Source organism: Nelumbo lutea, chromosome 1 (genome assembly GCF_056320005.1).
Source record: "Nelumbo lutea isolate HS-2025 chromosome 1, American lotus-T2T, whole genome shotgun sequence".
In the NCBI taxonomy this organism is placed as follows: Eukaryota; Viridiplantae; Streptophyta; class Magnoliopsida; order Proteales; family Nelumbonaceae; genus Nelumbo; species Nelumbo lutea.
This window is the reverse complement of record NC_142684.1, coordinates 117,972,884-117,989,409: the sequence shown is the minus strand read 5'-3', so window position 1 is coordinate 117,989,409 and position 16,526 is coordinate 117,972,884. Positions and strand designations below refer to the sequence as shown.

Sequence of the window (16,526 nt, the reverse complement as noted above, 5' to 3'; positions counted from 1 at the left end):
CGTCAGGCTGGGTTGGGTTCAGCTTCAGTCAAAGCTTTATACGTTCGAATACTATTCAAACATTACGAAAAAAACGACACGTGTCGTAAGCGTATTTACATTTTACACACGTGCAAGAATGGTAAAGAGACGTTTACCACGAACACCTTAGCCATCTCTCGATTCAAAACATTTTCGCCTTACCCTTTCTATTCTCTTCTTTCCCGCGTCTCTCCGGTCTCCACCCAAATCGACCCGTCAAACCCTTGTTTTGCTATCCTCTCCAACCGGCGAAAACAAAAAGCATCACCGGCAGTGAAATCTTATTCGGCGGCAGCTAAATCTTCCTTCTTCTTTGCTTCTCTGAAATACAGTCTTCTCCCATGAAAAGCCCAACCCTTACTGTTGATGACAGTGATACTCCTCCGGCGACAAGTGGCTTCATCTGCAACTGATCCGCCAGTGATGCCACCAAATGTCCAAGCCTGACCCTTCTTTTTTTCTTCTCCAAAGGTCCAAGCGATGCCAAGGATGCCAACTCCGTCACAATCACCACCGTTGTGGGCCTGGTCAGTCTGGCTTTTGTAACCGATGACCGTCAACACAGTAATGTAGAGAAAAAGAAGAGTGGCAATGAATTCAGCGATGAGAGCCCTGTAGAAGGACAACTTGGTCAATTCCACGGCATCGATCAAAGGCACCGGAGGTGGGTCGTTGTAGTCCTTGGCGGATAAATGGCCGTGTTCAGCAACCTCAACGTCCTTCCCCATGCCGTAACGAGTGCAAGAGCTCAAAAACAATAAGTTTACAAGAGCTGGGAAAGAAGGGAGGGGAGGAGAGAAGGAGAGAGAAGGCACTCGTTGTTATGCTTGGATGGGAGTGGGAATGAGTGAGAGGAAAGTAAAGTGGGAAGAGGTGAATCTGAGGAAAAAGAAATTAAGGTTTATTAAGTCGATTTTGCCGCCCCTGCTCCCACTGAAATTGATTTTGTCCCTGTTTCATGCGCACGGGCTCCTCTCTGGCTGTCTGAGAGGTAATGAATGTTGTGTTGGGAGATATTTTCATTTTTCTTTTGTTAATAAAATTTTCTATGATTTTTCATGGTAAACTAGGAACTGCTGCTGGCCTAGTTATTACCCAATATTTATCGTCGGTTGCTGCTGGATTGCAGATGAAATTGTTCGTCGCTGGCGGAATATCACTGCCATCATCAACAGTAAGGGTCAGGCTTTTCATGGGAGAAGACTGTATTTTAGAGAAACAAAGAACAAGGAAGATTTATCTACTCTATATTGCCGGTCGCCGGAAGAAGATTTTACCGGTGATGCCTTTTGTCTTCGCCGGTTGGAGAAGATAGCAGAACAGGGGTTCGGTGGGTCGATTTGGGTGGAGACCGGAGAGTGGTAAACGTCCGTTTACCATCTTCGCATGTATATATTTTGCACACGCGCCCATAAATGCGTGTCGTTCTCAAGTAATGTTCGAACATATAAACTTCGATTGAAGCCGAACTCAGCTGGGTTCCCCTCTTTGGACATTTGTGGCAAGCGACCGGCTATAGTGAAGGCGGCCCAAAAAAAGTGGGCCCACATTTAAGCTCGTTAGTGATCCTGGGTGCTTGTGTGTTAAATTTAGGGAAAATTGTTCTAAGGCTCGGTATGGAAAGAGTACAAATACAAATTTATAGAGTATAAAATCTTATATTTTTTATGTATTTATGTTATATATATTTATATTTATATTAAAATATAAAATCTTATATTTTATATTATCTTTTATGTATTTATATTTAAGGTTTAAAATATTGATACGTCCAATATACCAATAGGGGTGTATCGGGCGAATTAATACACATTTTGAATTTTTTTTTAATTAGTTCAGGAGGGTTGGATTAAGTCTCTTCTACACTTTGAATCGGTTAGACCTCCAATACACCCATTGTAGGAGTGTATTAGAGGAGTTTCGAAATGATATGTATCGATCGATTAGAATCATACAAATATTTATATTTATAGTATAAATATAAATATTTTCAAACTTAACTTAAAGTTTTATATAGAAATGGTACAAATACAAATATATGATTTTGCATTTTATACTCATCCCATTTGTATTTGTACTTTTCTCGAACTGAGCCTAATTTGTAGCTGGATTCCCATGCGTTGCGTGTGCAGAATTATTTTTAATTATAGTGAATCCCATCGCATGTTTTAATGTGAATTGATGGCCAAGCCCGAGAAGCAACTAAAATTGAAACTTGAAGGAACAAGTCAAAATAAAAATAAAAATAATAAATATTTCACATTCGTATTGTGAATCCAAACAAAGAAGCAAAAAGAAAAACCAATACACTTTTTTTATTGTATCGGACGCTTTAACCGAGAAATGACGAAGGAAAATTTTGCCTTCGAGCTATTATTATTTCTTTCAAAATATCCAAACAACAAAAAAAAAGCAAAAAGAAAAACAAACTTGATCATGGATTCTTCAAAATTTTCTTTTTACGGTAATTTTTGTTTTTTTCGAAAGTCTGCAGTAATTTTGTTGACGCTGCGTAATCAAACTACATTTGCTACGACATTTGTCGCAACCCTGCGCTGAAATAACGAAATCAAGGCCTTTCACTGCAATATATCAAAGGCTTGATTCTCCGTTTTAGCCAATGTCGTAGCGAAAGTGAGCTCGTGCCGTCACCTCATCGAAAATTTGACACAGCGTTGGGTAAATGGCATTTTCGTAATATCAACCTTAACCCACTACCCATAAAACCGACAAGTCATCGCCTTTGCCTTATTATTGCCCTTTTCAGTCTTTTACTTTGGTATCCGTTGAGACCGCGCCCCCCCTCTCTCTCTCTCTCTCTCTCTCTTCTTCAGACTTCAGTCGCCCCTCTTTTGCTCATTAGTCTCCTTCGTTGCCCCCGACCTTCCCTCCATCTTCCAATGCAAAAAATTCCAGTTCATCGCTTTTCCGACATACACAGAATTTTTTAGGGTTTATTTTTTGTTTTCTCCAATGCAACCAAACTTCTTTCCTACAGATACTTAAATCTCTCATTTTCCTCCAAAATGGGTAGATTCATAGTGTCGTTTCTCGCCGGAAGAGTTCAGTCCTTGTCGTACTCATCTCGCCGGCTATAATGGTGGACGCCGGTAAACGTACTTCCCAAGACGACGGTGGTTCCGAGAGCTCTATATCTCGTAAGCTCATGGCAAAGACGCCGTTTTTCGGACTGAACCTATACATCGTGATTGGTATCTGCGTCGGATGCGTGATTGTCGCTGTTCTTCTCATTCTTCTCAGTTTTCGTCGGTGTCAAAGCTCACGCCGGAAGCGTGTAAAGAACACTTCAGGTTTAATTCCTATGATCTCTAAGGAGATCGTCGAAAAGGAGATCATAGAAATAAAAGCTTCGGATGGAAATGAGAACGAGAAGATCGACGACACAGATAAGAAAGAAATTGAACTTGTCAAAGCCGACTCAAATAAGGCCATTGGTGTTGGAAATCGGAGTATAGGGAGTAACGTTTCGGGTGGGAGCCAGAGCTCGTCGTCGGTCGTATCTGGCGAGATCTCGATTATCGGGTGGGGACGGTGGTATGCTCTGAGTGAGCTGGAGATTGCCACCGGTGGGTTTTCCAGCGATAATGTGATCGGAGAAGGAGGCTACGGAGTTGTTTTCCGGGGAGTTTTGCCCGACGGTTCAATAGTTGCAGTGAAAAACCTTTTCAACAACAAGTAAGTTTCAAAACACATTTATAAAAAAAAAAGTAAATAAATCAACTATTTTTCGTTGAGCGCGCATCTCCTTTTTAATTATTTGTATTTCTTTCATATTTTTGAAACTACTGCTTTATAATTTTGATATAAAGGGGTTATTCATAACTGTATTTTTCCGAGTCGTGCCAAAATTTATAAAGTAGAAGTCAAATTGTAGCTCCGGTGTTTGGCTTCCGTTGGTGATACAGGTCACTGGTGATGTTAGGTCTTCACTCCGTTGTTAATGTCGGTAACTGCAAGTCTTCTTAGACATCTCGATGGAACGCTTACTGTAACTGTGGATATTGATTCTAAGCGTGCACGTTAGAACTGGGCATATCTTTTTTTCTTTTTCTCCTGCAAACTTAAAAAAAAGGCAAACCATGAAATTACCAACACTCTGAATTCTGTAACGCTGGAACTGCGTGGGTTTCTTTATTTAAAGTCAGAATCTTTTTGGAAAAAAAGTAGGTATAAATCTGTTGATATGGATGCCCATATGCTTCATCTCCTTTTAATAATTAATTTTCCTACTCATTGGAAATGAATTGATCTGCTCTTCACGTTTGGAAATCTATACGAAATTACTTTGGTAAAATAATCAAGAGTGGCTTGCTTATTTTTCACAACCCGAGTTAAATCAATGAACAACTTTGCCTTGTTTGGAATGTAATGACTATTTGAATCGATGGATGAATATGTAGGAACTAGTTTTGCGAACATAACCTATTTATGTTTTCATGGAAAACAAGAAATTGCTTTAGGTACAATTTTCAATCTCTTGCAGATTAAATGAATCTTCTTGATCAAGGAGATTTGCATTGTTAGAAAGGAGGAAAAAATGCCGAGTCTATATGAAAGTATGAAGAATAGTCATTCCTTTTAACAAAGATGCTTTGTTGATGATAAATTTTCTGTCATGCTCTTGTTAGCTTACACCGAATACTATGGAAGCATGAAATTGTGTTCCATGAAATTTCATGTAGAACAGTAACTTGAATCAGCCACTTCACCATTTGCTTTTCAAGTTCCAGGGATATTTTGTTTTCTTATTATAATTTAGATTTTTATAAAAAGGCTCCTGGGTTGCAATGTATTGCTTTATTTCCCTTATACATCTACCTTGATAAATTGTTGATTAGAGTTCATCATCCACAATTATCTTGTTTTTAGGGGTCAGGCAGAGAGGGAGTTCAAGGTTGAAGTTGAAGCCATTGGAAAAGTAAGGCATAAAAACCTTGTAGGCCTTCTTGGGTATTGTGCAGATGGTCCTCATAGGTATTTTTTTTTCTTCCTTTTTTTTTTTTATCTTGCAAAGAGCCATGCTCATAAATATTTTCTGTTTGAGCATTCTTCCATTCTATTGTTCTCTCTAGATGAAAATGATAAGAATTCCTTTTACTAAGATGCTTGTAGTGGTATTCCAGGATGCTTGTGTATGAATATGTGGATAATGGAAATTTGGAGCAATGGTTGCATGGCGATGTGGGCCCTACCAGTCCATTGACATGGGATATCCGCATGAAGATTGCCATAGGAACAGCCAAAGGGTGCGATACATCTCATTATTCATTTCTTATTCACTATTTATCTTATCATCATTACTGCACAAAGAAAAAAGAATATCCTCCCTTCTAAATGGTATCATGGTGCTTATTTGTTAATTGATCAACATGTCATAAACTTCTATTAATTTCTGAACTATTGAGTGGAATTCTGTTTTTTGCATATAGTATTCAAATTTTTCTAAAGAAATTATCATATTGGTGTATCTACTTATTTAATTTATATTTTTATGTGCACCTCTTCTGAAATCCATGCCAACACTGTGATTGGGATCCCCAATCCTTAATGACAACAAAACAAACCATACTTTTTTTACGGTAACTAGTAAGAAGAAAAATCAACATAAGAAAAAACTTATAATTCCAATTTCATGGAACATCCCCATTAAGGTTGTGAAAGGATGACACCTAGGTATATGCAAATTAGATTACATATTTGTGATATTTGGATTTCAATCAGATTACATATTTACAATTTCTGGTTTCAAGCTGCTGGATTTGTATAATTCTATATGGGGTCTGCTACATGAATCTTGTTTCGCCAATCCATTCTATTTAAAGCCATATCCACTGTTAAATTATTAGTGCTTAAATCATTTCATACTACTACTACCCATGCCCTTTTTTGTGGACCTCTAGCTCGTGTAGCCCCTTCCAATTGTAGCAAATCACTTCTTCTAACTGGAGCTGTTGGTGGCCTTCTATGCATGTGATCAAACCATCTTAGTCTACTCTCTTTCTCATTTTATCACCCATTCGAGCTACTATTAGGTTCCTACGGGTGACTTCATTACTGATCCTATCCGTTCTAGTTTTTCCACTCAGCCATCTTAGCGTTTGCATTTCTGCTACACTCATTTTTTGGACATGTTTGTTTCTTGACTGCCCAACACCCTGCTCCATACAACATAGCTTGCCTTACAATTGTTTTATAGAAATTTCATTTTACTTTAAATGGCATTTACCTATCATACAAAAGTCCATATGCACCCTTCCATTTTGCCCAGCCTACTCTAATTCTTTGGGTGACATCCTCTTCAATCTCTCCCTTGTCTCCTGTAAGACTTGAATCTACAGAATTTTTTGTTGAGATTCGAATGCTAAAACTATGTTGATGATTTTTTGTTAACTATCATCATTATCATCTAAGCTTTATCCCAACAATATAGTTTGTTAACTATATATGTATGAACTAAATCTTAATATGATTGGTTTGGGGCATTGAATCCAGACATAAACAATTTTGCCACTTAAGACCTGTATTTGGTTTAACCAGATGTCCAGATCACATCCAGATGATGTTCCAATTTATTGACAGTTATACCAGCAAAAGACTGAAGCTACACTCTCTTTCATATTCAAGAAAATAGTTTTCTTCCAAAAATCCATAAAATATGATTTTGGTACTTTTCAAACTCAATCTCTTCTTCCCAGTCAAGTTGGGGAGCATTGTATCTCAACCAGATCATAGAAGGTGTTTCTTTCTCAAGTCCTATGCCCATAATAATGTCTGTGTGGTTCTCTCGGAAGAATGTGTGCATGCGTTCTGTCTTTTTTTCATCAGTAATGTGTTTCCTCTCCTTGATTTTTCATCTGTATTTTGTTACAGATTAGCTTATTTGCATGAAGCGCTAGAACCCAAAGTTGTGCACCGTGATATCAAATCCAGTAACATTCTCCTGGATAAGAAATGGAACCCAAAAGTCTCCGATTTTGGACTTGCAAAGCTCTTAGGTTCAGAAGCAAGCTATGTAACCACACGAGTAATGGGAACATTTGGGTTTGTCCTTTATTCCTAGAAGATTCTTCTATTTATTATTAGTTATTTTGGTGTATATTGGTAACTGAGCTCTCTCTCTCTCTCTCTCTCTCTCTCTCTCGGGTGTAGATATGTATCTCCTGAGTATGCTAGCACTGGTATGCTTAATGAGAGCAGTGACGTTTATAGTTTTGGTATTCTACTGATGGAAATAATCTCTGGGAGAAGTCCAGTAGATTATGCTAGACCAGCTGGTGAGGTGAGAAAGATTTTTTGTTCTTGCTCCAATTTACTCATGAAGTCTGTTACCTAAATCTGCACTTTCATATGCACTTACAGGTGAATTTGGTTGAGTGGTTTAGAGGAATGGTAGCAAATCGTTGTGAGGAAGAAGTGGTAGACCCTCTGATCGAAGTTCATCCATTGCCAAGAGTGTTGAAGAGGGTTTTGTTGATTTGCCTTCGTTGTATTGATCCAGATGCTAACAAGCGACCAAAGATGGGGCAAGTTGTACACATGCTAGAAGCAGATGAGTTTCCTTTCCGTGCTGTAAGCCCAACTTTCATAATTATACTTTGCAATTTTGTATTGTTTCAAGTGCCGACTGTTAAAACTGCCTTAAATTTCAATGTTGCATCAGTCTTTTAATCACTGAACTAAATTTTCTTAAGAGCATCATGTTAGGTTTACAAGAATGCCTTTTTTAAGCCTAGTTTTACAAGAATGCTTGCACAGACATCCCTGTTACTTCTACAAAATTGTGCTGCCAAAGTTTTATGAAGTTCTTTACTGTGTGGTCAATAGAAATAGCCTATTAGCCTTTTGTTGATGCTTTCTACTTTGACTTGGTTCTTCATTTAGAAGTACCAGATGAAGTGTCAACAATGACTTTTCCAGTTGTCAAGCTTATATGAATTAATGAGTCACACAGGTTCTAATTTCTAATGAAATGGATTAAATCTAAGTCAGTTCTATAGCCATCTTTTAATAGTTAATGGCGATATATATGTTTGTGAAGACTTCTGCCTTAATGTTCTCAAAATTTTCTGTTGTTTTCTATTTTTTATATAATTGTTTCTATTATCAATTTTGTTTATTTTTGTAATTTTTATAACCTGCAACATGCATTTATAAGAACTGATACCATATGCTTATTCTTTTTCCTATCTCAAGTGAACAGTAAAACGATTATGACATGCTGGATTTTTTTTGGTGGTTTTGCATCCAAATCTTAATCTGCTGGCATGTATATATTTTAGTTTCATTGATATTGGGGAAAAATATTTAAGACATAGTATACTAGAAATGTTGGAGACAATGTAGCTAGATGTGTAATTTCCATACAGACAAAATCATTTTCTTCACCACATATCAAGGCACGATTTATGGCATAGTTGAAGCCACTTCTATGATACCAAGAAGGCAAGAAGTCCGAATAAATGAGACATTGTCACATTATTAATTGCAAATACACTACTACAATCTTCATTTTAAATTCAAATGGTTTAACATTAATTGCTAGTACGTGCATTTTGTCTTTCATTGTTTATGTTATTTGTACATGGGTGGTGGAATCTGAGCATATCTAGGAGTTCAAGACCAATATTTTCTTTTTATCTATAGGCAATTCAGGCCATGTATGATGTCTATCTCATTTGTCATTAGTCCAATTGATGGATATATAGATGGGCCCAGATCATCCCATTTATTGGCCATTTCTCAATATCTGTCAATGAAATCGCCTGTTTATGGACATATCCTGGCAATGATACCATATACAAGCCCATCTATTAGATGCGGAAGATCATTTCTTTGGCTTGTTTTAGAGATACAAAATACATGAGTGGGTCCAAGAATTATTTGCTTGGCAGAACCCAGCTGTATATGTCACATGCAAGCAGCATTTGTATCTTAAGATAAGTTTAAAATTTCATACTGCATGTCAGAGACGGTACTCGAAGGTAACAATTTATTCAATCGCATTGAAATGGGTAAAGTTGGTGTATATTTTAGAGTGTATTTCTCATGTACATGAATAAGTATCTGCATTTAAAGAACAGAATGACAGAGGATGATGATGATGAACACTTCCACACATGAAATGGATTCTCCATTCCCATTTTTCTCCTTCATCTATTGAGTTTCTGGTTCATCTTAAGATTTCAATATTTTTCATTTTTCTATAGAAATTCAGTTACAAATTCTTCTATCAAGTAAAATTTTCAACAAATATATGCTTGGGAATGTTAAAGATCTTTGACTTGCCAACCGTACTCTGTTTTTTTAATGATCCACAGGAACACCGGGTACCCCGTGACACAGCTTCCCTTACTCCCCGACTGAGCCCCACAATCACCAATGGAGTTGCATTCCCATCCAAGACCACTTGGAGAGGTGATGTCGAAAGGTCAAGGTGAAGATAAGTTTGTTTGGTTGAAGTACAGTAGATGAATAAACGTAAAATAATTTTCTAGTTTGTAAATTGCCTTCTAATTTATAAAAGAAATTGTTTCATTTGTTTTTAATAGACTTGGGCTTTTTTGTCGATTTTGTTTTTTCATAGCATTCAACATGGCTTTTAGTTGGAAGAACAGAGAGTTCTTGAATCATTATAATCTTTAGAGGGATTAAGATCGGTTTTGGTATTTAAAAGCAGTGTCAAGTAAAACCAATAAGTACTGAAAAGAGAATGTGTTGATGCAGTCTTCTGGGTTGAGTGTTGACACTTGACAAGCCAGGTAAAAGTTAGAACTCCTTCAAACGGTTGACTGCCAGGTAAAAAAGTCCTCCGCTTCGTTTTGCTGGGAAAGCCAGCTGGGAAAGGTAAGTGTAGCTCCTCCAAACTCGGCTTTAGTCATGGCCTGGACGTTTCTTTTGGGAAATTTCACATTTTCACTGATACGTACGCTGTGAAACTTGAATATCTGCATCCAGTGGTTTGCATCCAAGTACAGCACGCCGCTTGTCTTTGTCGGTAGGGTAAATCACACTTAACCCTAACCCACAATTTCGATCTGATCGGACAGTAGAGATTTCCTTGACAAACGACCGTCTTTGATCACTCTCTTGCCATCAGAATTGCTTGCTTTTCACTTGCTCTCCTTAATTTTTAATTTTCATGTTGAAGCCAGAATTCAGCTTGGGAGCTGGGTCCTAATATGCGAACCCATGGATTTAATCTATTAGGCAATTATTTTATTAAGGTAATTTGTTCAGTTTTAGTTCTTTTAACGAATAAGCAGGTTGTGCATGTGCCTAACTCTGTTGAGTCTGGACCTGCACATCACATGATCTGTTGCTGCACATGAGGCACATCTCAGACATGTTTTGTATTCGTTGATGGGGGTCATACTTTTGAGAGCAATCATGTCAGATGTCTATGGATGATGTTGGAAGCTTTGTTTGTAATAAATCCAGCCTCAACTTTGTTTATTTCTAGCAATCTCAGTTTTGACTGGTCAAAGCCTTCTTAGTATCATGTATTTCCAGCAGCATAGATTTATCTTGTAACTCATTACCCATTATTTGTTTTGATCAGGTCAATACAAGGTTTTCAAAATCAGACCGGACAGGGTACCATTCTGGGGACTAGTTCCCGGGTCAAATGGTCCAACCGTCCAATTTGAACAGATTGTCCCAAAAAATTAAAAATAAAAAATAAAAAACAAAAAGAGCCAAAAAGTGTTGTTCGGGTCAATGGTTTGACGGTTTGTCTGTTTGGATCAGTGGTTTGCTGATCAAATCAACGGTTTTTGGTAAAAAATAGTTTTGGAATAAAATAGACCGATTCCTGATTTTTTTAGTTCAACCGTCTGGTCTGGCCGGATTATGAAAATATTTGGTAAAACTGTTGAATGGCTCAACCAAATGCATAATAAGGTCGTCAATGCTTTTTATTTTTTGTGAATAAATAGCCCATGGACAAATGAATTTAAAAACTAATAATTAAAGGTGATGGGTTGTCCAATCATACTTGTTGGGTTAACCGTAGATTGTTTAATAATATTTTAATTATAAGGTTAATTGAGTAAATGTTGATTGATTGTCCTAAAAAGAAGTTGGTTATGTATTTGGATTAAATTAAACCCATAATAAACACATTTACAAGGGAGGAAATTCAGCTTATCGGTCCACTCATTTCTGAATCTAGTTCTAGTAAACGGCAAGGCTTAGAGGTTAGAACTCTTTAGATCCAGACTCAGATCTTGGTGGACGCCACAATTCTTCCATGGCTCCTCTAAATTTTTTATTTTTTTAATTTAATCAAAACAATAAATAAAATAAAATAATACCATCATAAGAAAAGGTTCCGTAATTGAATCAACAAAGGAGCTTTCCTACATGACCCTACCTATTTTCGCCATATTTTTCCCAAACCAAACCACTGGATTGCTTTGTTCATGGCCACTAATAATAATAGCAGTTCACAAACTGGCAGTTTCTTCAAGAATGAATATCTTGCAAGAATTTCTGACCTTGAATGATAGCACCAGCATGAGGAGAGCTAATAGAGGGGCAATGAGACAAAACATCCAAATGTCCATAATTCATCATCAAACACTTTAATTTTGGTGCAAAAATTAAAAACAAAAACAATTAAATCAGTCCCTGTCCCCACCGCATGTACATAGACGATTGAATTTAGTGATCTATGTCTTATGTATTCTTAACATGCTTCGTCATGCATGAAGCGGGAACAATCACAGACCCATTTATATCATTTATATCATTGTGCTGAAATTTAATAAATTATAATAGGAACGATGAGGATTAAACAGATCATTTGGTCAAATAGGCTCTGATACTGTTTCAAGAAATCATTTAATCTAAAAGCTTAAGCTGTTAGGTGAGGATCCTGAATGATTATAAATCCAATCTGATACTGTTTATATCAGATCCGATCAGATCTGATAGGATTAGATTTGAATTTGAATCTATCAATAAGTTGGATCCAAGATCCAATCCAACTTGTTTTCTTTAAAAATTAATAAATTAATTAAAAGAGGGACAGGAAATGGCCATTCCCTCAAATGAGAGAATGTAATTCCAACAAGAATGAGAATGTGATTCTGATTCCATTCAATCAAACAGTTGGAATCAGAATAGCCCATTCCGATTCTGACCCCAGACCTCTATTCCTGAGAACCAAACGGAGCCTTATATTTTTATACCAATCTTAAAAAAATGGCAAACCTATTAAATAATGTGGTATGTGGTATAATACCACAAATTTGCCCAGTCATTTAAGCCAATGTCGGGGATGATCACCAATGAATATGTTTCAAGGCAGCGGTTTACCACTTCGGTCTACCTGTTTGATTGTTGATGGTATTGGTAGGTGGAAGACCTGGCCAAGTTAGTACCCTGAAGCCAAAAGAAAGCCTCCCAGAACTGGTTCATGAATTAGTGGATCTTGATAATCAAAGACAATGGAACGAGGGACTCCATGTATTCTAGTCACTTTTTTAATGAAAATCTCTATAGCCATGGTTATTGAATAAGGGTGTGGCAGTGCCATAAAAGTGGGCATATTTAGTGAGAAGATGAAATTCGTACAAAGGTCCTAACAAGGATTTTAAAACCAATTCGGACAACAAACTGATCAGGGGTTTGGTTCCTGAGTCAAACAGTCCTATTGTTTAAACTGAATGGATGGCTCATTCTAACAAAAAAATAAAAGTAAATAAAAAGTGGTTGAAGCTGTTAAACGGTTTGAACGATTCAACCGCCTAAATCGACGATTTACTGATCAAATCTCCATTTTTTGACAAAAATCCAATTTTAAGGAAAACCAGAACCAATCACCTAACCAGTTCCCAGTTTTTCCAGTCCAACCATCCAATCCAGTCCCATTTTAAAAACAATGGGTCCTACCATGCTTGGAAAGGGAATAAATGGTCGAAGCACCCCAGCTAGTAACTGTGCTAAATACTTTTACCGCATGCCAATACAAAATCTTGGATAGCCTTTCTCATCCCTGGCAAATAATAATGATTGGCAATACATTTATTAGTCCTCAAAACACCTGAATGGAAGAGGTGAATGAGCTTTGGTAAAGGGCTAAAGGTGTTGAAAGAACCATACAGAAAGCATCACACAGGATAACCTAGAACTACTAGGAGCAACAGAAAAGGCAGGTTTGTGATTTGTCTTTTAACACAACTTGCCAACCACCATCTTCAAACATCTTTCCAACAAAAGTTATAAACCAGACCCATCTTGGCTAATGCATGAGCTGTCGCAATTGCTTCACGGGCAGTCCAAAAGAAAGATTTTCCAACCCTGAGAGCTTTAATGTCTCCGCAAAGAAAACATCTTGGTGGAGAGTGGCATCCTCCTTCAACAGGGACTTAATAAGTTGGCTCGAGTCTGCTTCAAAGATAACTTTATTCCATCCTTGGTTCATAGCAAAAACTACCACTTGGAGCACAGCTTTTGCTTCAGCGATCAAGGCTGAACTAGCAGTATAGGAACAAACTACCCCAACAGCAATCCTATTCATCTCTGATCACGAATCCAAAAGAAGCTGCTCCATTGGAACTAAAACCACCAGCCGAATTGACTTTGATGAAACCAGAGTCCGGTGGTATATTCAACAAGAATTTTTCCTGGGCTTTTTTCTAGGAAGTAAAGAACCTCTCGATTTCAAAAACCGAGACCCCATTTGGCAGTCTGTCGGCTTATCTACAAGCCTGGCAGATCGCGATTCAATCTTTTTCTGTTTGGTTAGGAGTAAATTTAGCCATCAAAAGCCAATGTGTTAAAAGAAACCTAATGGGGAATTTTTTGGGAAGTTCCAATTAGAGTTTTTGCATTTTTTTGACTATCAAACTACTAGATCTTCCCAAAAAGATTTTCCAAACGGCCTAAGTCTAAAATGTCTCCACTATGGATTTGTGAATTAAAAAAATCATAAATAAGGGGTTAGTGTTCTAACTTTCAAAAATAAAAACATTCTTGTCCTTCCATATTTCTTATAGAGTTATAGCAATTTGAGTCATCAGGTTGTTTAATTTACCTAGGTCCTTTATGATTTGGTAAAACCATCTTCCAAAATGTGAGGGGATAGAATCTTTTGAAGGCTTGACCCCACAACTACTCCAAGCTAGATACATCTAGCTTGTCACACAAGAGTAAGGCATGTACAATTGATTATTCATCTTATTAAACCTTAGGAATACTGATGAGTCAAGAATTTTCTTACTGGCCATATTTTTCCTAAACTAAGATGACCATTACAACAATATTTCCAAAGAAAATTCAGGATTCTATGTTCCACAAAGATTTTCCATAGAGAATATCAAAGACCTTAATAGGTCTAGTTTGGTTCCAAGTGCTCAATATTTCATGTCAGGTTGGATCCAATTATAGTTTGTTCTAACCCACACCCGACAGTATTTGTCTTTGAATTCAAATCTGACAAAGAAATCAGATATTCAAATATGATTAAATTTTATTTTATTTTTTTAAAGTTGATAAATTATATTTAAATAAAAGACAAACAAAAAAAAAATAGATAGGGAGTGATTAGAAATCGATCCGATCCAAAATGGAGATATCTAAATCTGACAAAATGGGATTGGATTTCAAATCATATCAGACCATAATTCAATCCATTTGCACTATGACAATATTTAAAAAAAAAATAGTATGACAATATTTCTAAATGGACAACCCTTGTAGGTGTACCTTAGAATCTAGGATTTCAATAATTTAGCCCAATCGCAGACCAAGAGTCTTGAGCATTGATTTAAAAAATGATCCAAAAATAAAACCATCCAGCCATTGGTTTTCGAGTTGACTATTCAACCATCCAATTGGTATGAATGGCCCATTTTAACAAAAAATAAAAAATAAAAAATAAAAAATAATTAAAAATAAAAAACCACCAAAAACTATTGGACGGGTCAATGAATCGACAGCAGGTCATTGACTAATTTAACAGTCTCTGGCCAAGAACCAATTGCTTGAATAATTCCCAGGCCAAATGATCTAACCTTACAGGTCAACAGCGGTTCAAAAACCTGCCTTAACCATTGTATACCATATATGTGATTCTAGTGGGCAAATATCAAATGGAAAATCTCAAATTATTACCATTGGCTACAAGTATAGTAAATTATAGTGTAATTAACCATTGTATACCATATATGTGATTCTAGTGGGCAAATATCAAATGGAAAATCTCAAATTATTACCATTGGCTACAAGTATAGTAAATTATAGTGTAATGAACCGATAATCCCAACTATTTCACCATCCATTGGTACTAAAGAGTAGGGGTGGCAAATGGGCAGGTTTGGGTAGATTTGGGTCATTTGCCCATCAACCCATTAATGACCTATTTGTGAAAAATTAAATGGGTTTAGGTTCAACCAAAACCCACCATAACCTACATAAGTTAAAGAAAAAAATTAATATCATAAAAATTTATAAAATAACAAAAAAATGAAAAAATAACATAAATTAAAAAGCCAAGAAAATGAAGAAAAATAGCATAAATTACAAAAAACTAAAGAAATACACAAAATAATAACAAAAAATTACAGAAAAACTGAGATTGCATAATGATATAATAAAAATTATAGAAAAACATAGAAAATTTAGAAAAATATCGAAATTTACAAAAAAACAAAGAAAAACTAAAAATTGCAACAAAAAAGAACAGAAATTCAAAAATGATATAAAAAATCATAGAAAAACATAGAGTGAAAATAAAATTACAGACTATAAAATACTGGAAAAATTACAAAAATTTATGAAAAAAAACAAAATGCTTAAATATCCTCATGGTATATAAGGATACTTGCCACTTAAATATCTAACAAAGAATAACAGTAGCCCCATTGCACACACCCCTTAATACTATTGATTCCAGATTCTAATGCGAGTCTCTTTCCTTGAAAAACAGTTGAACAGAGGCAATCCAAAATCTCCAATAATGGTTTTTCTTCCTCCAACAATCGATCTTCTTCTAATTAATACTACCATCACATTAGGGTTCTAGTCCAAAGAGGGTTGGAGCCTTGTCACCCTCAGATTCAAAGGTTCAGAGTAACAATTCATATCAATCGTATTTACCAATGACTTCCAATACGCCAGTGTCGATATTTTGAACATTGATCTCAAATATGTAGAGACTGCCCTCAGACCTGAAAGTTGTAAAGGAGACTTGGAGTTGCCACTCAGAGAGGAAGAGAAAATTGCCGAGATTTCTCTCTACGAAGTAAAAACGACTCTTGGCTTGGGCATTAATCTTAGGCACGTTCTGACACCAAAACTGTTACTCCAAAATCTTCAATTCTATTTTTCTAATTACTATCAAATTCCAAAACCATTCTATTCACATCCCCATTTGACAATTTTACCAGTCTGTTAATTCCTACAACAAACCAAAACGAAGCATTTAATAAAAAAAAAATACAAGCATTCTAATCCACGGATGATAGCCACTAAAAAATTGG

The 16,526-nt window shown here is 36.3% G+C and overlaps 1 protein-coding gene and 1 long non-coding RNA gene across 4 annotated transcripts; both read left to right on the top strand.

Moving 5' to 3' along the window:
- Window positions 1–538: 538 nt before the first annotated feature.
- Window positions 539–2,193, top strand: LOC148877042 (uncharacterized). The gene is made up of 2 exons (XR_016105343.1): window positions 539–1,012; window positions 1,151–2,193. It is a non-coding gene; the product is annotated as an uncharacterized LOC148877042 (long non-coding RNA).
- A 578-nt stretch (window positions 2,194–2,771) lies between these two features.
- LOC148877041 (putative receptor-like serine/threonine-protein kinase At4g34500) lies at window positions 2,772–10,364 on the top strand. 3 transcript variants are annotated; one of them, XR_016110626.1, is made up of 9 exons: window positions 2,781–3,717; window positions 4,912–5,016; window positions 5,166–5,288; window positions 6,913–7,083; window positions 7,192–7,321; window positions 7,402–7,611; window positions 9,360–9,475; window positions 9,766–9,885; window positions 9,997–10,364. XR_016110626.1 is itself a non-coding variant. In XM_088980600.1 (8 exons), the coding sequence occupies exons 1-8, from the start codon at window positions 3,119–3,121 to the stop codon at window positions 9,776–9,778; spliced, it is 1,467 nt and encodes a 488-aa protein (XP_088836726.1). In that variant the 5' UTR covers window positions 2,781–3,118; the 3' UTR covers window positions 9,779–10,364. The 3 variants fall into 3 exon arrangements, 2 of the variants coding, with proteins under 2 accessions (XP_088836738.1, XP_088836726.1); XM_088980600.1 differs by having other exon boundaries at window positions 9,766–10,364; XM_088980612.1 differs by lacking the exons at window positions 9,766–9,885; window positions 9,997–10,364 and having other exon boundaries at window positions 2,772–3,717; window positions 9,360–9,587.
- Window positions 10,365–16,526: the final 6,162 nt, after the last annotated feature.